The sequence below is a fragment of the Antennarius striatus genome, chromosome 16, assembly GCF_040054535.1.
Source record: "Antennarius striatus isolate MH-2024 chromosome 16, ASM4005453v1, whole genome shotgun sequence".
Lineage (NCBI taxonomy): Eukaryota > Metazoa > Chordata > Actinopteri > Lophiiformes > Antennariidae > Antennarius > Antennarius striatus.
The window spans coordinates 3,087,953-3,107,475 of record NC_090791.1 but is presented as its reverse complement, the minus strand read 5'-3'; the positions used below and the strand labels follow the sequence as shown (position 1 = coordinate 3,107,475).

Sequence of the window (19,523 nt, the reverse complement as noted above, 5' to 3'; positions counted from 1 at the left end):
CCCTCTCTGCATGACGTCATTGATGCGCGACACGGCGCTCACCAACAAAAAGCGTAGTGGGGACCTGCCAAAAACATCCGTCCGGAAAGGATGGCTATATAAACAAGTTATAAATATTAAACCGCTTCAAGAAGGAATTATTTTATCAAACATTAAATAGGTAAGCCACTAACAGAAAAATAGACGTAATAGTTGTTAAAATAGGTGAAGATAGCTGCCGAAGCTAACGGTATTTTATTGTTGCTAGCTTTACATTTCGTCATGTCAACATTAGCTACTCATTAGCCAGAATTGAGTTCAGCTTGTGACAAACCTGCTACAAGTTAGGCGTTGTTGTTCCTCACATCTCCACATTACTTCGTTTGAAGGTAATGGCACTGGCTGTCGCGTTATTACCGTTATTATTTGGCTTCAAGCTCAGTATTTAACACAAAGTTAGCAAGTTTTTTTTTCTTCTTTTCGCAGGTATTCCTTGGACATGTTTTCACCATTTTATGTGTAACACACGACAGAGGATCCATGTCGTTTCTTGTAAGTTTTTTTTTAGATTCCTCCTATTTTACACGTCTTTGCTCAAGACCTGGGAATTGGCCTTATACACCTGTGTCTAAAACATGAATTAGATGTGATCCTGAATTTACATTTCACAATTAATCTTTCTATTGATGGTTACCCTTTACTTAGAAGATCTGTGAGGGAATCAGCCAAGGATCACATCTATTACAGCATTTGTTCAGAAGCAGCCATATAGGGCAAAAATATAAAGTTCTATTTTTATATATCCTTATCTATTTACAGAAATCCATTTGCCTTTGCAACCAGCTTTGATTACAAACAAAGAATGTTTAATAATATAATTTAGAAAATCTTGTTGTCTGTGACTTTCTCATTCACACAAAAATCTTACAACTACAAAGTCATCATGAAGCATTTCTGTTCAACCCTTTCAAGTATATTTCTATTTCTAAGGCACATTTTCTCATTCCTGCTTTCATTTTCTCTCTTTTCTCCATGTCTGTCATTTACATTCTGACTGTCAGCGTTGGGTATCTGAGAAATTGAGTGTGGAGAGCCTGCGGGATTTAGAGTTATTTGGAGGTGAGGTTCTATGCAATCCAAGATACTACAAACTAGTTAACCTGCCTTAATCATTTCTTAATTTTGTTATCATTACCAACGACATTTGTTGTAACTGAAGCTTTGTACTCTGAGTGCCTTTCAGATGTCGTCCAGTCAGATATCTGTACATTTTGTATGGAGTTATTCTTTTGCTGCACTGATTTATTTAGAGGCTAGTGCCAAAAAATGGCTTCTGATTAAATTATAAGTGAATTGTTAATGTAATTCATCTGGTATGTAACAATGTCCCTGCTTGATTTTGGCTTTTGATATTTTCATTTGCAGTTTACCCAAATTTAAATTAATCCCTTTCTATTAAAATATGGCGTTGCTAAATTGTTGCAATGAGAGCATTCCTGGTTTTGTGGAGCTCACACCATTTTAATTATATGATTATCAGATTCAGATTGTTATCAACTGACTGCATGTTATAAATTTTAAGCCATCAAACTTCAGAGTTTGATTTCTTCTACTCAGACGAATGACTGCACATCTGCAGAGCCTATTTTCTTAATCCAGATTATCACACACAACTCTCATTGTACATTCAGAACTCGATGAAATTTGTCATGCATGTCTGGATTTGCTGAAATGGTGCAGAATCAGCGAGCTGCAATTTAGAAATCTTAAGTTGGTGTCAGAGAGAGCGTCATAGCGACACTTGAGTTGGGATAGTTGTGGGAGACAAAAACCAAAAGGCTGACATGGCACATGAAACCGTGCTACTTCCCGTTTCAGCCTTTAGGCCTTTTGTGCAGTTGTAAGCACTTTGTAGTCCCATAAATTCAATAAAAACAGTCCATAATGATAACGCATCACATTTTGTGGGCAGTGATCTGAAAGTTCAGTGACAGACGCCGCCAAAGGTCTAATTTATCAAGTTCTCCATCCTTCTGCCCATTCTCTGTTCTGGATGCTGCTCTAAACTCAGATCCTTCTCTTGTTGTGTGTTTCTTTATGTCATTGATGTGGTTTTTCTACCCCAGAGCAAGCTCAGGGACACTCTCACAGGAAAGTAAGTGTGGTACTCCTGTCACTGCATTGTCATCTCCCCCCATTTGCCAATTGTGTCCGTCCGTGCGTGCATGCATGTGTGTGTGCGCACACAGACTTACAGTATATGTAGATGAAGCCACGAATCCTGCAGCTTTTTGCACATTAACGTATGCATGAGTGTACAGGTTGTGACACACGCTGCACACGCCTGTAGCTCAGATGATCCCACCTCCCTCACCGGGGCTTCTGTTGGGGGGAGCCGGGATGCAGTAGATTTTAAATAGAGCTTTTTGCCCTTAGATAAAATTAGCCCCCTCTGCGTGTTCACTGTGCTTTTAACGTGGGTAACCGCTTTCGTTTCAGTGTCGCCTCACTGAAAGCCACATTTTCTCAGTGTGTGTTTGCGTTTTTGAAGCTGCCTCTCTGTGCTGACGGCAAAGCCATGTTTTTGCAGAGGGATGGAGTTCCATGCGTTCAGCTTCAGCAATGCATGGCAACCCTGTCTGAGTGATCGCATCTGCACAGTAACGCTGCGGGATGGGGTCAGCAGCGGCTGATGTTTCCCTTCACTCACGACCGCTGTGGCGTGTTTGACTTTCAGTTTCAAGTCAGAGCTCTAAAGCTGTGCGTCATATCTGCAGAACTGTCCACACACGGACCTAGTCTAGTGTCAGAGCTGTTAGCTTCTCATCCTGAGGCCCATAGCATAGAATTACGCTTGAGGAAGCCTTAATTATTCTCATTTTTCATTTCGGTCGCCATGGAAACGATCCAAATATTCCAGCAGCTGGTCTTCATTTGCTTCCACAGCTTTCTTCTGCAATCTGTCCATTTCCATCATTTGAACGGCGATAAATAGATGGAAATCAGGAGTCCTCACTATCGAGTTTGGTTTTGTTTTGGTAAAAATATAATTCAGAATATTACATTCATATTTATGATGCAGGAGTTTTATCAAACACAATGTCTTAGGTTATGTATGACCAAACGTATTCTGTTTATATTAACATTAATGTAGAAGCAGATGGTAATTCAACCACATGCTACTCACTAGATTTACAGTATTTCCTGTTGGCTGGTTTTGGAGTACCGCACTAACACACACTGACCTCTGATCTAACAGTTCTCACACCCTCTTTTAGTCACCGTCTTTTTAACTGTACCTCAACACGTTAACCCACACACGTCTTCATTCTCTCTGCCCCCCCCCCACTTATCTCCAGGCTCATGAGGACAGCCAGGAGAGTCTGACCTCCTTCCCTCATCAGGACGCGATGGGCAGCTTCCTCCCTGACAGCGGCTCGTACGAGCTCCTCTCCGTCATCGGTACGTAAAATAAGAGCCAGGGAAGACTGTGACATAAGAACATGTTGCAGTGAAGCTTGTGTCTGTGCCTCAGGGAGGGGGCTGGACGACTTGCTGACGGTGAACCTGGCTCGCTACAGACCCACCGGAGAGCATGTGGCAATCAGGAGGATTGACCTGGAGTCCTGCACGAACGACATGGTCACCTATCTGCAGGTGTGCACGGGACCATCATTCCACTGTGACTCAGCTCTCCTGCCTCCCCTTTTGTCTCAAGTCTGTCCTTTCTCTACCTTCTTGACATCATGTGGTGTGAATACCTTCTCCTCCCCCTCCCAGGATGAACTCCATGTGTCGAAGCTGTTTCATCACCCCAGTATCCTCCCCTACAAGACGGTCTTTATAGCTGGAAATGAGCTGTGGGTCGTCACTCCCTTCATGGCTTATGGTGAGACGTGCTCTCATGGTATCTCACTGGATTTAATAGATGTGATGTGTGTATCGCTTTACCAGCGTTTTGACTTACAGGCTCAGCCAGAGATCTGATCTGCACACACTTCACTGACGGCATGACCGAGCTGACCATCGCCTACATCTTGCTGGGGATGCTCAAAGCACTTGAATACATCCATCACATGGGATACGTGCACCGGTAAGACACGATTCTGTTTACCGGCGGTAATTATCCTGTAATCAGGATGGAGACACCATGTGACACTCCCTGCTGAAAGCCAGACTAATGTCATTATAGTGGGGGGCAAGGAAGAGATCTTGTTCCAGGGGCGGTGCTGTAAACAAACGCCGTGAAGCTTGTTCATGAAATTCTCTCAGGAAGACTTCCTGTAACTTTAACTAGAAATTGTAGACGAGTTGAGGGATAAAAGGAAAAATTCCTTGTCTGTTCCATTCCGTAGGAGTGTGAAGGCTGGCCACGTGTTGATCTCCTCAGACGGACAGGTGTGCATGTCGGGTCTGAGGAGCATCTTCAGTCTAATCCGTCACGGCCAGAGGGCAAAGGTCGTCCACGACTTCCCCCAGCACGGCGTCAAGGTGCTGCCCTGGCTCAGCCCCGAGGTGCTGCAGCAGGTACAGCTTTTGGAGTTCTTTAAAGTGAAATAGAGGAAAAAATTGACTTATTCTTGGATTTTTTTTTCCCATCAGAACCTTCAGGGCTACGATTCTCGGTCGGACATCTACAGCCTCGGCATCACCGCCTGCGAGCTGGCCAATGGACACGTGCCCTTCAAGGACATGCCGGCCACACAGGTCAGAGGCGAACAGTAGTATGAACGTGTCGATAAAAGCCAAACCTTACGTCTGGAAGTCTTCCCTCACCCACTCTGCTGCCACAGATGCTGCTGGAGAAGCTAAACGGGACGGTGCCGTGTCTGCTGGACACCACCACCATCCCGCCGGAGGAGCTCTCGCTCAAACCGTCTCGTTCCGGCGCCGACTCGGGGATCTGCGAGGGTCCGGGAGCCGGAGGCGTTCGCCACTCCAACGGAGAGCCGTCGTCCTCGTCGGGACACCCCTACAACCGGACGTTCTCGCCACACTTTCACGCCTTCGTGGAGCTGTGTCTGCAGCGGGACCCGGAGAAGAGGTGGGGCTTCACTTCCTGTAGCCGTTACTGTGGATACTGTTCAAGTTTGAAAGCTCAAGTGTTTTCCCTTTGCGTCCCTTCAGACCGTCTGCCTCCACGCTCATCGGCCATCCCTTCTTCAAGCAGGTGCGTCAGATACTGTTATTTCATACTGTTACCATTGCATCAGTAAATAATCTTAGTCGGTCCTTTTATCACCCTCAGATCAAACGGCGGCCTTCGGAGGCGTTACCCGAGCTGCTTTGCCCCGTGTCACCTATCACCAGCTATGAGAGCCCCCCGCCGCAGGAGTCCCCCTCCGGGCTGGCCAGCCTGGAGTCGGGCCTCGGCCACTTGGAGGTCGACGACTGGGACTTCTGACGGTGGAGAACTCGGCGTGGAGACGCTTGTAGGATTCAGACTGGAAACTCCCCCAGCAAACGGGACTCCATCTGCTTTTGTAATGTCCCCCCTGTAAATAGCTCAGATATCAAACTAAGGAGTGTTGCTGTTCTGAGACGGAGGTTAAAAGCCAGCAGTTCTGCCTCTTGTTTGACACGTCTCTCATGCTTTGGTCGTCCAGATACGCACAGATTCTCGTACAAAAACACAACAGGAGTCTCGGAATGAGCAGAAAGCTGCTGCTAAACATTCAGAGGAGACTCGCTACCTCGTTCAGAGCATCTGAGTGAGACCACAACCCAACATGAACCACATGTACACATGTATTGGTGCCGGCGTCACGCTGTAAATCCCACCTCACGCTCCACTTTGGTTGCACGGACGTTCAGCACACATCTGTTTACTGAAGCCCTCAGAGCTCAGACGTGTTTCATCGAATTTAATTCTGTTACTCTCGTCAAACGTGAATGTTACATCGGTGCTTTCTTGTTTTTGTCTCTCTAAAAAAAGAGGGCGAAAGTGTTGCAAATGTCAAGCTTGATTTTTAACAATAAACATTGTTGTATTTGATGTGTAAGCCTGATGCTGCTAAAGAAAAGACGTTTGTTAGCCAATAAAAACGGATTTTATTCCAAATTTACAGACAAACACTAAAAGGAAAGGTGGAAGAGTTCAGACGTCGCTAATCTTCCTCATCTGACGGGGGCTGCTCTAACAGAGCTTGACGTTTCTCCATCTTGGCCATCAACTCTGGAATAAAACACATTTAAAAGGTGATTGATGAATGTTTGTTTCCCCCTCCCTCAAAGGACAACAGAACATGCTAACCTTTAGCAGGGTTGAAGACGCCGTTGGTTTGCGTGTTGCACACGTAGCAACGCTTCGACTTGCGGTAGTGCTGAAGGGCACAAGTTTCACAAAAATAGTGCCGGCACCTAGGAAACATTTAGTTATCACATGACTTAAAGCTTTGGAGGGAAGAGGATGGGGGGGGGGTATTTACTTTGTGATGATAGGATTCTTGAAGGACTCCCTGCAGATGAAGCACTTGAAGGGCAAATCCTCATCATCGCTGCTCACCTCGTAGTTCTCCTCATCTAGAAAGCACAGTGTTCAGGACGTGCCGATGAAGACATGCAACACCGAAATCCTCCTGCCCCTGAACTCACCGTTGACTCCGTATCGGCCCTCGTCCAGTTCCCTCTCGATCTGCCAGCCGTGCTTGTAGTCGGATCTGTCGTGAAGGAATTTGCAGCTGTCTGATAACAGGAGAGAGGAACGGTCAAGGTGATGAGAAGAAATGTGATTTTAATGGTGCGGGTCTCACACCCACCTCCAAAGCCACAGAATCCAGTCTCCTTGTAATCCTTGCAGATGTCCGGCTGGTAATCCCACCTCACCGTGGCTCTCAGGTGTTCGGGTGCTCGGATTGGTCCTTTCCTGTCAACAAGGTCGAAAACGCATCAATAACTGATCACGTCAGCGGTAATAACTAAAGAGTGTCTCATTGCTGCTCACCTGACCATGCCAGAGGAGGCATTGCCCATTGTGGTGTCTTTTGGCTTGATAAACTTCTGGTAGTTGTTGATGCCGCGGTAGATTTTATCATCTTCTTTACCTGTGAGTTCCTGTAGAAGGAGAACAAATGTAATCAGGAGGCGCCTAATTGTGCTCACAGACTGTAACATAAAAAAAACATGAAGAAATCTCCAACCTCCTGGATTTTCTGACTCCTTTCAAAGATGGCCTGAGCATCTTTGTCCCTCTCTGTGTCCAACTCGTATGTTGCTGTCGCACCCATGTCATCAGGTCCCTCTGGTTTCTATTTGTGAAGGGGGGAGGGAAGGAATTGAGAGGTGTGAGAATTTCTGCTGTACTTTCTATGGCTTCACAACATGTGCAACGTAGTAGCTCGGACGTTAATTGTTTATGATTAAATTTTACCAGCCAGGAGAATAAACCAAAATAAAAATCTCAACTCACCGCTGAGCGTGTGGATTTGTAGGCGACTGTGATCTTCTTGTCTTCTTTATCATCCTCACTTTCACTGGAAGATACTGCGTCTCTCTCCACCTTTTTTGTCTGAACCAGGAAGCATCGTATCAGATTTACCTCACTGACTTTACATTATTATTATTATTTATTATTATTATCATTGTACCCTTTGAATCATGGGGTTGACCCGAATGTTTTTCTTTTCTTTCCTGACCACAGAGCTCTGGTCCTCATCGCTGTTGCCATCTGAAAAAAAAGAAAAGAATTGAATGTCATTTTGACAGCTTTGGTCGGATTCGGGTACTCCACCAGTGGAAGAGACATTTAATCCTCGAAATTCCAAGGGACGTGAACGTAGCACTACTGAAGCTCTGTTTATCACAGACGACAGTGAACACATCCCGCGGATCAAGACAGACTAATTCCGTCAATTTAACGTGAGAAGCTAGATAGTTCCGACATTAAGGAGCCGATCAATTTAAAAAAAAAGAAGGAACCCCTGTCAGTAATTGTAGGTAAATCGTGTTTCATATCTCAGAAACGTTGACAAACCCACAGCGGATTCCCGACATGAAAACATTGAACATTTACTAATTTAATACCTGTTACCTTTGTCGCTATCGCTTGCTTTCCTCTTTCTTCCGGAGAACTTCTTGGTTGTTTTTTTGAACAAAAAGGTGCAAGGGCCCGCTTTGGGTTCTTCTGAGTCCGCCATCTTTCTTTTCAGATTATATATAATCTCCGGTGCCACAGCGCCACCTGCCGCCCTGGCTGATTTGTAGCAGGAGCCCCTCTGTGTCCTCCTGCTGGTCAAGAGGAGAATCACAACTGATGACGTACTGTCATTTATTACACATATTAAAAATAAAGCTATATAAATTAATATTATTGGCTATTCGTAATTTAATGGAAAGATTTATTCACAATATTCATATGAGAATAATTACGTTCAATAGTTTGGTATCTTAAACCCCCTTTTTACTTTTTTGATAGTTCTTATTTTATAAATTTGGCATTTCAGAACACCATATAAATATGTAATATGTATTCATGTAGTGTTTTGCAGTTATAATAATAATAATAATAACAATAACAATAATAATAATTATTATTATTATTATCATTATTATTGTTATTATTATTATTATTATTACTGTATTATTATTATTATTATTATTAGTTCTATATAATTATTTGTCTTTCTAACATTCTTTTTTTGCTGTTTGTATTATCATTTTATTATCTTTTTCCTTTTTATTCTGCTTCGTTCCTAAATCTTCCTCAACAGCATACAAAATGTTTAATTGACGTTTTATAAATAAAGTTTTATTTACAAAAGTCACGAACGGCATGACGTATGCTGAGCAAAAGCGGAAGTACAATGTGAAATAAAAGTATCGTGATTCGACAACTAACACGGGAAAGCCCAAAATACGTAAAGGACACTTTAATTTGAAAGGCATAAGCGGAAGTCGTGCATTTAATTATCGGTACCTCGACCCTGCTCACCGCTTTCTTGTCCTCCACCTCCGGCTGTAGCATCCGCGGCTTCCCGCAGAGGACAGCGGGTGTTTGTAGGACACAGGCAGGCAGGGAGGGGTCCTGGCCTGGACACGGATCCAGAAGAGGCCCCAGGGCCGCCGCTGGATGGAGTCGGGCTGCATTCAGACAGCAATGGCTATGGGTCTGACATCCAAGAAGGCGTCTGCTCGGAGCGTCGGCGTGGAGCGAAAAAACCTCATCACGGTCTGCAGGTATGCATCACGACACGGACGGCAGGCTGTGTGAATGCAGCTGCGTGGAATTTCACGAAGATTCCCACGGAGAAGGATATTTATTTAAGGATGCGTTGATCCTGCGGTTTAAAAATGGCAGGGGGATAAAAAAAAGAAAAAGAAAGATGAAAAATAGTGCACAAAAAAATTTAGAAACACTGGAAGCAGGTGTGTTTTCACCTTCACGAGTCCCTGTGTCACACCTTTATGTAGAAAGCATTAAAATGTTTGCATCATGTCACGTGACTCATCTTCTAATGCCTTTTATAATAATAATAATAATAATAATAATAATAAAAGAGATCAAATATTTTCTGCCACTTTAAATCTCTCGTTGGAGTCATATCTGGAGGTTGAGCCACCTGCTTGATTCTGACCGTGAATATGATGATGATGATGATGATGATGATGATGATGATGATGTAGCCTCATAATAACATGAGAATAATGCCTGAAGAGAAAACAAACACCAGCCTCCATTACCTTCAGGTTAAGTGTCTGTGTGGGACAAGGGCATTTCGGGCAGGGGAAGGACCCCTTATCCCCTCTCTCCTCCTCCTTCACACACACACACACACACACACACACACACACACACACACACACACACACACACCCTTTGGTCAATACAGTACACAGAGGGCTGATGGGAAGAATTTACGACCGTGTGAAGAGAGCTCAAGGCCGGAAACCCATAAACTCATCTTCATCTCAGATGATCAAATCGATGAAGCGTAAAATCTATATAATACTTTATAATCTATATAATTTCATCTTAAAAGTAATTGATACTTTAGCTTGTTTATTTATTAAACTTGATCAATTTATTGTTTCTTCTGGACAAAACTGTGTCTGAGGGCAACATTAGAATGATGCTGAAATATGAGAATTTTTGATTGATAAACATAAAGGATCATTTCTGGTACACGACAGTCAGAACTCAATCTGTTCCCACTAGAAGACAAAGAAAAGACTTTCAAACAGACTCACAATCAAACGTTTTTATTCCAGTACCTTTTGGGACCATCTACAGTGAAGCACGAGAACACATACAACGTCACACAGAGCGGGTTTGCAAAGAAAGAAGAGTTCTCACGACGGACTAACGACACAGAAAAGATTAGCGAAAGTCACGACAAACATGGTGTTTTCAAGTCACTGAAGCGTTTTAAAGACAAAACACACAAGACGAGACGCATATAAATGTCAAACGGCTTTCCGTCAGTAACGCCTGCGACAGATTCTCTCCATTAGCTGACAATCTGATTCGGTCCAGATGGAGGGCGATGTCTTCTGGGCGAGTCTCTCTCTCCTCTTTCATGATGTTTCTGACCTGTTTAAAAAACATTTCTTTTTTCTTGATGCTCTTCTGGTCAGACTTGATTCAAGTAGTCAGGTTGTCGTTTGTTTTTGTTCATTTTTGCACCAAGAGAAGACTTGACTTGAATTGGGGGGTTGGGGTTCGCCAGGCGGGATCCAACCGCCGCCTGGCTAGGCTAGCTTAGCAGTTAATGCTGGATTAGTACGCTTTGTTTTCCCTAATAAATGTGTGTATACATAAAGTTTGACCTTTTACCTCACTGTCACATCATACATGTTTAAAGTACAATCAGCACACAGAGATTAACTAGTTCAATTCTCAATAATTCATTTTTTTTGTTGTGGAAAGTGATTCCTGGGTCTGTTCAGGGGTAAGAAAGTGAAACTGTCCTTTTTAAAAAAAGTAAATTGACGTGCTTCCTTTTAATTGATATACAGCAAACTTGATCAAACATATTCACCACATTTTTCTTCATGGGACAGGCGTTAGGTGGCAAACATAAAGAAATGAAAGGACTGCTGCAACTTTTAAACTTATCTGAACACCTGCCGCTAGAAACAGGTTTTATCTGAACGTGGCTTACTTCAGCCAATGGAAACAACACACAATTTATTTCGGAGGCCGCCATATGCTGCGCTGTGGTGGTTACTATTTTGCAGCGCTCTCGTGGCGTTCTCCTTGCCAGGATGGGGGCGTCGTCGCTGTGGACACGCCGAACCTACAGAAACATAAATAAGATGAGTGAGACTTGATATGTCTGATGTGAGGTTGAATCCCTTTCACTGCTTCCTGTAAACAAAAGAAGCATGATGGGAAAGTAGGGAGGGTGGCCATGTGCTGCGTCTGGCCCCAGGTGTGAGATGGTTAGGGGCGTGGCTCTGGGGCGTGGCTCTGGAGTAAATGCCGTTACGTATTCATATATTTAGGGATATGCTTCTGCAAGTGGGTGTCTTTCGTGTTCCGTCTCTCTCTGGTCCATTTGCAAAGAATTAATCAGAATAATTTCATCCTACATGACTGGAAGAACGTTTGCTATTACAAGCTTATTTAGCATTTTCAAAGCTAGGCTAATTTGCGGCTCTTTTTTAAGGTTTGTCCAAACAGGAGCATCTCCTGTCTCCTCATTTTAACCCTCTGTCAGGTTCTGACATCTGATTTACTCTCTGTGCTGCCCATCCCATCATCCTCTCTGCTTGTACACTATTAGTCCCTCTGCACTTCCTCTAACCATGAAACACTTTGCCTGGATGCTTCAGAGAGGTGGAGTAGGTAGCTGGGGGGGACTGCTCGATGAAGTTTTGCAACTCTATTTTAGATTGGCCTGAATGATCATTCTTAGCACTCTTATATCTTGGCCTTTCCTGTCGATCCACTACGTGATGGGATGTCTCCTCCAACCGTCCAGGCCTGAAGGTTACGTAATGTGGCCGGTGAGGAGTCCGCCTATGGCGTCTGATCCTGTTCTTTATGCCAAGACTAGAGAGAAAGACAGAAAGAGGAGAAGGAGAGACAGGGAAAGGGTCAAGGGAATGTTTTTTTTGAAAGCTGAAGGAGTTAAAGTGCGTTTCGGTTTGACATTTGGTGCTTGTAAATGGTTTTGTCCGCTCTGGATCAAACATACTTGAAAGTACAGTAGAGAGGTGAGAAACGAGGACAAGAGGGCATTTAAAAGAAAGCAGGGAGTGGGTTTGGCAGAAATCCAGGCTGGGGGCACAAAAGACTCTTGTCGGATGTCTCTGCAGTTGTTTTTCAGTGTCAAATCGTACCAAGAGCGTGTCGCTGTTGCGTTTACGTTTGAGGCGCTTTAGCAGTTCCCCCCTCAGATCAAAATAAGTGAGTTTTGAGGTAATTCTGTCAATTCAGCTGCTCAGAGAGGTCTGCAACTTTCTTTTCCATGGTGTTCAGGCACTTTAACATCAACATATAGATGTCTGTGTAAGTTATCACTTATCCAGGTCATGGATAGCCAAAGCTGGTTAAATCAATCCACTGGACTTTAAGAAACTTTCTTGAAGACGTTTCGCCTCTCATCTAGGAGGCTTCTTCAGTTCTTGTGGTGGCTGGTCTTGTCCCGGTTTATGAACTGAAGAAGCCTCATGGATGAGAGGCCAAACATCTTTTAAAAGCTTCGGATCAACATACAGATTTAACATCTACCAGTGGTTCCCTTATAGAGAACTGAGAACCATTGGTGACACTTGGTGTTCTTCCAAGACCTTGGCACACTGTTTGATATGGAATGACAGTCATTGAAGATAAAATTATGTTTCAGTCACTTAGGAACTTCTTTGCCAAAGAAGCATCTACACTTTAAAGCAAATCTTTGTGCTTTCCATTTGTATATCTGTGCTTTCCATTAAAATGGCATGGTTGAATTAGTCTTGTTTGTGGTATCATGGTGGACTAATGCACAAATTTGCAGGACGGTCTTGAAGGGCTCTAAAACTTTGACTCTTGACTGACCTACTTGGTAATTTATAGATAAAATGAGGAGGTAGACTTAAGATACCACTGACCTGTTTCCTTGATAAATCCGGCAAGCCCTAAAACAAGTCAAAGGTCCAAAGGTAGATTTAATCCAGTTTTCGCTCTCAGTTGGAACAGACCCTGTGGAGATGCGGTTGTGGTGTCTGTGTAATCTCTGTGACGGTGCTGTTTTCTTGTACCAATTTGTGCCATTCCCCCCACCCCGGGACGAGGTACCCTCTCATCTAGAGCGTCTTGCGTTTGGGGAGGATAGCTTTCCGAAAAGAGGTGGTGGTGGAACCTCTGCTGAAGGAGGCGCCGCCCAGTGCGATCTTGGTCTTCCCGCTGGTGATGGTGGAGGAGCCGAGAGATGTCGTGCTCTTGCCCCTGGTGATGGAGGAGTTCCCCATGGCAAGCTTGCTCTTGCCCCTCTTTATGCTGGTGTTGCCCACGGTTAAGGCCGTCTTCCCCTCGGTGAAGCTGGTGTTCCCCATTGAGGAGACGATGCTCTTCCTTACCCAGATTCGATGGTGGGGTTCGGGGCTCACTCGACTCGAAGCATCGCACACTCATGCAAGCGCACCCTGCTCTGTCCCCTGTGGGATAATCGTAAGCCGCGATCCGGAGTGTACCAGAATGCTAAGCGTGGATAGCACGACCCCCGTGTCGTATAATGCTTTCGTTGAGATGATGGACGTGGGCTCTGGAAGGCCACATACCACCCATGTGTCCCTGTGAATGGACAGAGGCAGCCGTAGGTGGCAGCCGGGGGGGAATGGGACAGTGGAGCGATTGTCCTATCTCTACAACGACACCGGACAGTTGAAGGGCGCATTGTTGCAATGGGAGCACTCTGTGGTGACATCACTTTCTTCTGAGCCATTGTTCCCTACGACCTCTGATTGTAAGACGTTGCCTCTGTGTACAACTGTGTAAACCTTATATGAAATGAGCGGCGCTGTGTCAGAAACCATAATCGGAAGGATGACTGAGTTCATGTCCTCCACATGCGGTTCAGGCTTTGATTGCACCTCTTCTGTACTTTTGTTTCCCCCCTCCATTTGGTGCATGAGTGCAGCTCCTTCAATTGTCGTTATGGATTCAAGCCTTGAATTCTTAAAGTTTATATCATTTGCATCATAGAATATCTCTCAAATAGTCACAAATCAGTCAAGCCAAGCAGAGTTGAGACATGTTACCTTTATAAGCATCGTTACACTAACCAGCTTTTACAGTTTCCTAGTTGTTTCCTCTTGGATATGTGGCAGAATAGTTATAGAAAGAGCATTGGCATGCAAAAAAAATACCATATTTAGATCAAAAATGTTCACTTGTTGCTGACAGTACATACACAATACACAAGGGAATAGTACACACTCTGTCTTGTGTCTCCACATACGTCCCACACAGATGTTTCCCTCCCTGCTAAGTAGTCACACCATGAGCCGTCATCTCATCACACACGTTTGATTAGCGTGGCTTCCTGTTGAAGCCAGATTGGCGACTCACGTAGTGTTTTCTTACTTGGGAATCCGCTTTCGCAAAAGCGGAGATGATGGCGATGATCGTGCCACACCGACTGACCTGCTTAACGCTGGCCAGATTAAAAATATCCTTGGGTTTGTAATTGTGTGCAGGAATCATGTGTGGAAATTCCAGTAGACGTTGCTGTGCCTCTCTTTGCCCCTGATGAGGGTGGTTTTGATCACAGATACAGACTTGTTCCCATGGGAGAATGTCAGAGTGGTGAGAGAACTCGTGGTCTCCCCTCTTGTAACTGAGGTTTTGCCCACCGCTAAGCTGCTGTTGCCCAAAGTTACGGTGGTTCTGCTCCAGGAGACAGAGTATTTACCCCAGGAGATGGCGTACTTAGTCCTCAGAATTGAAACCTTGCCTTTGGTGAAGGAAGTCTTGCTTGACGAGAATGTGGTTTCCCACTCATTGTTAGAGTCTTTTTTGGACTGCTCGGCTGCCTTGGGTGTCTTTTTCCTAACTCCGGCAGCCTTTTCCATCTAGGTGTCCCTGCGCTTGGGCATCAAGGCTTTACGGAACGATGTGGTGGTGGTTCCTCGGCTGAAACTCGCCTGTCCCAGAGCCACGGTCGTCTTTTGCCTTTGGATGGTGGAGTCTCCCATGGAGGTGGTGGTCACTCCCCTGAAGATAGAGGAGTTGCCCATGGAGACGGTAGTTTTTCCCCTGGCAATGGAGGTGCTTCCCACTGCCAGGGCAGTCTTGCCCTCGGTGATGCTAGTGTTGCCCATTGGAATAAAGGCGGTCAGCCTGAGCTCATGCCTGAATGCCGGCTGCTAACACTCAAGCTGCATGGCTGTCAGCGGGCGCAGCAGGGCGAGCATGTGAGGTCAAAAGCCAAACAAAAAGCAGTCGCCCTAAATAGATGTGACCACAATGTATAGATGAGGGGGAGGGAATTATTTGATCATTGTTTGATGCCGGCCGGTCCCTCAGAGAGACAAGTCCTAAAAGGACCTGGACAGGGCTCCATAGGACAGGGGCTAATTGTATTGGTTTCATGATAGCGCCACCCAAAGAATTGAAGGGCTATATTGTACAACACACAAGACAATTGGGGTGACCTCAGCGTGATAAGATGGCAGCGTTCCCAAGAATGAAAAAAACTCATCCGTACTATTGTTGCAGGGTTCAGATACAGTAGGACGTTTGTCTGCTCGGATACAGCACACGTTGGCGGCGCGGCGGCTTCTGAGGCGCACGATTGGAAGGGCCGAACCTTCACATATGCAAAGTAGATGCAAATGACATTTTAAAGCCCCCTGTCAGCAGGGAGATTAAAGGAGTTTTCACGTACATGTGTTTTTGTGTTTATTCTATCGTAGAATGACAAAAAAATGACTTGATGAGGGTCGCTGGAGAGGGGAAAGTTGTTCAGGCTGGGATTTATTGTTTTCTCATAGAAGAAGAGTCTTTTGTTGCTTAGATTAAAAACTGCAGATCCAACTTTGATATATAACTTGAACTTTTACAAATATATTTGAAGACTGTTTGTAAAAGTAGTCAAAAGACTATTGAAGACTATTTGAGAGGAAACGTTGGGCCTTTTCGGTTGCGGGTGTCCGTCTAGTTTCTGTTGCTTTATCCGACGTTTCTTTGACTCGCTTTTTTTTTTGTCTGCTTTTATTTCAGATTCTCTGTCAAGACTCTCCTAGAAAAGTACACGGCAGAGCCGATAGACGATTCGTCCGAGGAGTTTGTCAACTTCGCTGCCATTTTAGAGCACATCCTCAGCCACCGCTTCAAAGGTAACACCGCAGGTAACGCGCAGCGCAAGAGCAGGTGAGCTTACAGGGTGACCAGTAACGATTCTCGTCTTGATCGCACACCAGGTTCGGGGAGCTGGTTCAGCTCTGACGGGCAGCGCAGCTTCTGGGAATACATCCGGCTGGCGTGCAGCAAGGTGCAGAACAACTGCATCGCCAGCATCGAGAACATCGAGGACATCAGCACGTCGCGAGCCAAGGCAAGGGCGTTAGTAATTGCAGTTGGGTGCATGACGACCAGCGAATCCCCCGTGTATGTGGGACGCTACGAGAGACAGCGGTAAAGCAGACCCTTCTGTTCCCACTCACGTTTTATATTGTCCCGCAGGGGCGGGCGTGGATTCGAGTGGCGCTGATGGAGAAACGTCTCTCTGAATACTTGTCCACTGCCCTGAGGGACACCAGAACAACCAGGTCAGGGAAAATATGAGTCAAATAAAGAATGGGTAAAAAGGAGAATCCCTGCCGTGTGGGCATTATGACCATTTCCTTGTCTGGCAGGAGGTTCTATGACGACGGAGCCATTATGCTGAGAGAGGAGGCCGCGGTTCTGACGGGCATGCTGATCGGACTGAGCGCCATCGACTTCAGGTGAAGATTCAGCTGTAGGAAATCAATAAGGAAATGGATCCTCAACCTGTTTTACTGAATTATTATCGGTTTTAAAGCCTTAATTTAAATATAGCTGACTTAGGAATCTCGTCCGCCCTAACTTGGGGCGGGGTGGGGGGGTAACCACTCCTATGTTTAGTAACTCGGCATGCGTTCATGCATAATGCATGGCGATAAGACGAGCATGTACTTTCTCATGTTTAATGTATTTCCGTATCAATTATGGAGCTCAAAGTACGTCTGATGCAGACGAAAGCGACCCTGTTTAAACCCGCTGAAACATTCATGCCTTTAATTCTAAACTCATGCTGAACAAACATTTTTACACCCACTGCTACGTTTCGTTTCTTTGATATTTAACGATCCGCACAACTTTCAGGTTTTTTGACATCAGAAGAGGTTTTTTTTGTGTGTTTTTAATGAGATTCTTTTTGTTTCTTTTTTCTGTGTAGTTTTTGCTTGAAGGGGGAAACTCTGGACGGGAAATCGCCGCCTGTGATCGACTACACGCCGTACCTGAAGTTCACCCAAAGGTGGGTTTGTTTGTTTTTTTAAATTCTTTTACCTCGCCTTGTTGTGTCTGAGCTAACCCGAGTTCCCTCCGCTGCGTAGCTACGAGTACCTGAGCGACGAGGAGGACCGCCGCAGCGTGGACAGCAGCAACAGCGAGGAGAGCGTCCCGGAGCATCCCTACATCCCCCTGGTGACCGACGAGGAGAGCTGGAGCAACAAGTGTCGCAAGATGGAGCAGAGGTTTAAGATCGTCTACGCCCAGAAGGTGACCACTAAAAAAAACAAAAAACCAGGTGTCGGTTCTGATTGGTCGCAGTCGAACTTCCTGACTTTTCAATCCGTAGGGTTACTTGGAGGAGCTGGTGCGCCTGCGGGAGTCGCAGCTGAAGAACGTGGAGACTGATAATAAGTGTCTGAGAGCTAAAGTGGAGGAGCTGATGGTCCAGAGCCAGCAGGAGAAGAAGGAGCTGGAGGCCGTGGTCCTGGAGCTGCAGGCGCAACTGTGAGGAAACCACCACAACACGACCGCACTAAAATACAACAGTTGTCTTTAACGGACATTTTTCTGAGGTGAATTAATTTTACTCTGCGGTTCCTTCAGTTCTGCGCTCATGCCTTGTGATTCCTCCCATCTGGCTAAGGATCTGTCCATCCCACTGGTCAACCAGTGGTCCACCATCGCAAACAACCAGGGTGACGTCAAGCTTTACCGCAGGTGAACAGACGCATCCTGTTCTTTTTTATTTTCGTCTGATGGAAGCTTTTAGCACGTGTAGCATAAATAAGCAGGTTGGTTTAGTGTGTAAACACTTCGGGGTGTTTGTTCCATCATCTTTTGGTCAATCCAGGAGGAGTTTCCACAGCTTTGAGCAACTTTCTGCTGAAATCAGTCTGAACTCGGACTCCCAGAGGACCGACGGGAGACAGAACGGAGACGCCTGGACTTCAACAGGTAACAAAAACACCAGGATTGCTGCAATATTGAATTATTTAGTGATTTCTACTTTGACTTTTGGAGGAATCAGCAGTTTTATGCAACATTGAGCCACATTTGACTTGACTTGCGGCTGTTGAAGAGGAATATTTTTGCCTCCGCTGCAGCAGGGAAGCCTTCCAGAGGTGGTCAGACATGCACATTTGCATGCAACCTCCTACAAAAGGAACACTTGATGTCTGTTTGTCATTTGGAACGTGGGCAGCTTGAACTATGCAGGCCTACGGTGATGGTTCTCTGTTTTTTGCGCCTTCAGGAAAAGACAACACGCCTTCCATGCTGGGCCTGTGCGGCTCTCTGGCGTCGTTACCCAGCTCCAAGTCCCTGGCCAGCCTCAAGTCCAGCGAGTGTCTGGTCAACATCAGCACTGAACCCAGTCCCGCGCTGTCTCCGAGCTAGGAGCTCCAGACCAACAACAACAACCACAGAGATTGAACCCTCAGCCTGTCCGCCTGGTGATGCTGCATTAACCCAAACCCTGCTCCATCATGACCACCCACAGTTCCTGGACAAGAAAACAGGAACGCTGTGATGTCTTTTTTTAAATTTTATTTTTAATTTTTATTCGTATCGCGCACACGAGACAGTGAAGGCATCATGAAGCCGACAGGATCCACCTTCATCAGTTCTTATCCCGTCCAACCGGCCGTTTTCTCCCACAAGCACTCAATATATTACCTGTGAAACTCCTCATCCATGATCGCACACCTCCTCCGCCAACTCCTGCCACACCTTTTCCATCCATTTCCTTAAACTGTAACTCCAGTATCGCTCATATCAGTATACTTCCATGAAATCTTCTGTGTGTTTGTGCAAACTTTTCCTCTCAAAATGTAACCAAAACAGCACTCGGAGCGCTTCGGGAGCGTGCAGAGAGAGATCGGGTGAAGAGATTATCCGCATGAAGATAAGGATGGGTGCGAAGCGTGTTGAATGTGTACCTGGATTCAGTATTAAAACATCTGGCAGTTACAAAGCTAATTATTGAATTGTAAGCTGATGTGCATCTTCAGTAAAGTTTTGTTTAAGTCCAGCAGTGTGTTCTTTTTACATGCATACTTTGGGTAATTTTTGTCTGTTTTGTGTTGCAATAAATAAATTGCCTTTTTTCCATTATGTGTCCCTGATTATGTGGATTTAATCGTAC

General features: G+C 45.2%; 4 protein-coding genes across 10 annotated transcripts; 2 read left to right on the top strand and 2 right to left on the bottom strand.

Moving 5' to 3' along the window:
* The first annotated feature begins 25 nt into the window (after positions 1-25).
* strada (STE20 related adaptor alpha) lies at positions 26-5,974 on the top strand. Of its 6 annotated transcripts, none has more exons than XM_068337975.1 (13): positions 26-160; positions 466-531; positions 1,041-1,098; positions 2,106-2,134; positions 3,339-3,441; positions 3,515-3,636; positions 3,760-3,868; positions 3,949-4,072; positions 4,335-4,494; positions 4,582-4,686; positions 4,773-5,023; positions 5,107-5,149; positions 5,228-5,974. In XM_068337975.1, the coding sequence occupies exons 2-13, from the start codon at positions 520-522 to the stop codon at positions 5,381-5,383; spliced, it is 1,272 nt and encodes a 423-aa protein (XP_068194076.1). In that variant the 5' UTR covers positions 26-160; positions 466-519; the 3' UTR covers positions 5,384-5,974. The 6 variants fall into 6 exon arrangements, with proteins under 6 accessions (XP_068194076.1, XP_068194074.1, XP_068194078.1 ...); XM_068337973.1 differs by having other exon boundaries at positions 4,335-4,506; XM_068337974.1 differs by lacking the exon at positions 26-160 and adding an exon at positions 174-368 and having other exon boundaries at positions 4,335-4,506.
* Positions 5,963-9,063, bottom strand: rnf113a (ring finger protein 113A). Its single transcript, XM_068337982.1, has 11 exons — positions 8,909-9,063; positions 8,009-8,202; positions 7,566-7,645; positions 7,388-7,486; positions 7,119-7,226; positions 6,923-7,032; positions 6,738-6,844; positions 6,574-6,663; positions 6,408-6,501; positions 6,233-6,339; positions 5,963-6,154 (listed from the first exon to the last, which is right to left on the bottom strand). Exons 1-11 carry the CDS (start codon positions 9,061-9,063, stop codon positions 6,087-6,089), a joined length of 1,212 nt encoding a protein of 403 aa, XP_068194083.1. The 3' UTR covers positions 5,963-6,086.
* Positions 9,024-18,909, top strand: rundc3aa (RUN domain containing 3Aa). Its single transcript, XM_068337972.1, has 11 exons — positions 9,024-9,153; positions 16,124-16,239; positions 16,324-16,457; positions 16,586-16,671; positions 16,759-16,848; positions 17,322-17,402; positions 17,482-17,647; positions 17,727-17,884; positions 17,984-18,097; positions 18,231-18,334; positions 18,633-18,909. The coding sequence occupies exons 1-11, from the start codon at positions 9,047-9,049 to the stop codon at positions 18,773-18,775; spliced, it is 1,299 nt and encodes a 432-aa protein (XP_068194073.1). The 5' UTR covers positions 9,024-9,046; the 3' UTR covers positions 18,776-18,909.
* zwi (zwilling) lies at positions 10,161-13,627 on the bottom strand. 2 transcript variants are annotated; one of them, XR_011038376.1, is made up of 2 exons: positions 13,012-13,202; positions 10,161-11,971 (listed from the first exon to the last, which is right to left on the bottom strand). XR_011038376.1 is itself a non-coding variant. In XM_068337027.1 (2 exons), exon 1 carries the CDS (start codon positions 13,453-13,455, stop codon positions 13,207-13,209), a length of 249 nt encoding a protein of 82 aa, XP_068193128.1. In that variant the 5' UTR covers positions 13,456-13,627; the 3' UTR covers positions 10,161-11,213; positions 13,012-13,206. The 2 variants fall into 2 exon arrangements, 1 of the variants encoding a protein (XP_068193128.1); XM_068337027.1 differs by having other exon boundaries at positions 10,161-11,213; positions 13,012-13,627.
* Positions 18,910-19,523: the final 614 nt, after the last annotated feature.

What these genes read in the sequence shown, in the direction of transcription:
- strada (XM_068337973.1), top strand. An exon ending in GCCCCGAGGTGCTGCAGCAG is followed by an intron (nt 4,507 to 4,581) that starts GTACAGCTTTTG and finishes TTTTCCCATCAG; the next exon opens with AACCTTCAGGGCTACGATTC. An exon ending in CAGCGGGACCCGGAGAAGAG is followed by an intron (nt 5,024 to 5,106) that starts GTGGGGCTTCAC and finishes GCGTCCCTTCAG; the next exon opens with ACCGTCTGCCTCCACGCTCA.
- rundc3aa (XM_068337972.1), top strand. Translation starts at nt 9,047, where the DNA reads ATGGAGTCGGGCTGCATTCAGACAGCAATGGCTATGGGTCTGACATCC. An exon ending in CCTCAGCCACCGCTTCAAAG is followed by an intron (nt 16,240 to 16,323) that starts GTAACACCGCAG and finishes ATCGCACACCAG; the next exon opens with GTTCGGGGAGCTGGTTCAGC. An exon ending in AGACGCCTGGACTTCAACAG is followed by an intron (nt 18,335 to 18,632) that starts GTAACAAAAACA and finishes TTGCGCCTTCAG; the next exon opens with GAAAAGACAACACGCCTTCC.
- rnf113a (XM_068337982.1), bottom strand. Translation starts at nt 9,063, where the DNA reads ATGCAGCCCGACTCCATCCAGCGGCGGCCCTGGGGCCTCTTCTGGATC. An exon ending in ACAAATCCACACGCTCAGCG is followed by an intron (nt 7,227 to 7,387) that starts GTGAGTTGAGAT and finishes CTTCACAAATAG; the next exon opens with AAACCAGAGGGACCTGATGA. An exon ending in GCCTCCTCTGGCATGGTCAG is followed by an intron (nt 6,845 to 6,922) that starts GTGAGCAGCAAT and finishes CCTTGTTGACAG; the next exon opens with GAAAGGACCAATCCGAGCAC.
- zwi (XM_068337027.1), bottom strand. Translation starts at nt 13,455, where the DNA reads ATGGGGAACACCAGCTTCACCGAGGGGAAGACGGCCTTAACCGTGGGC.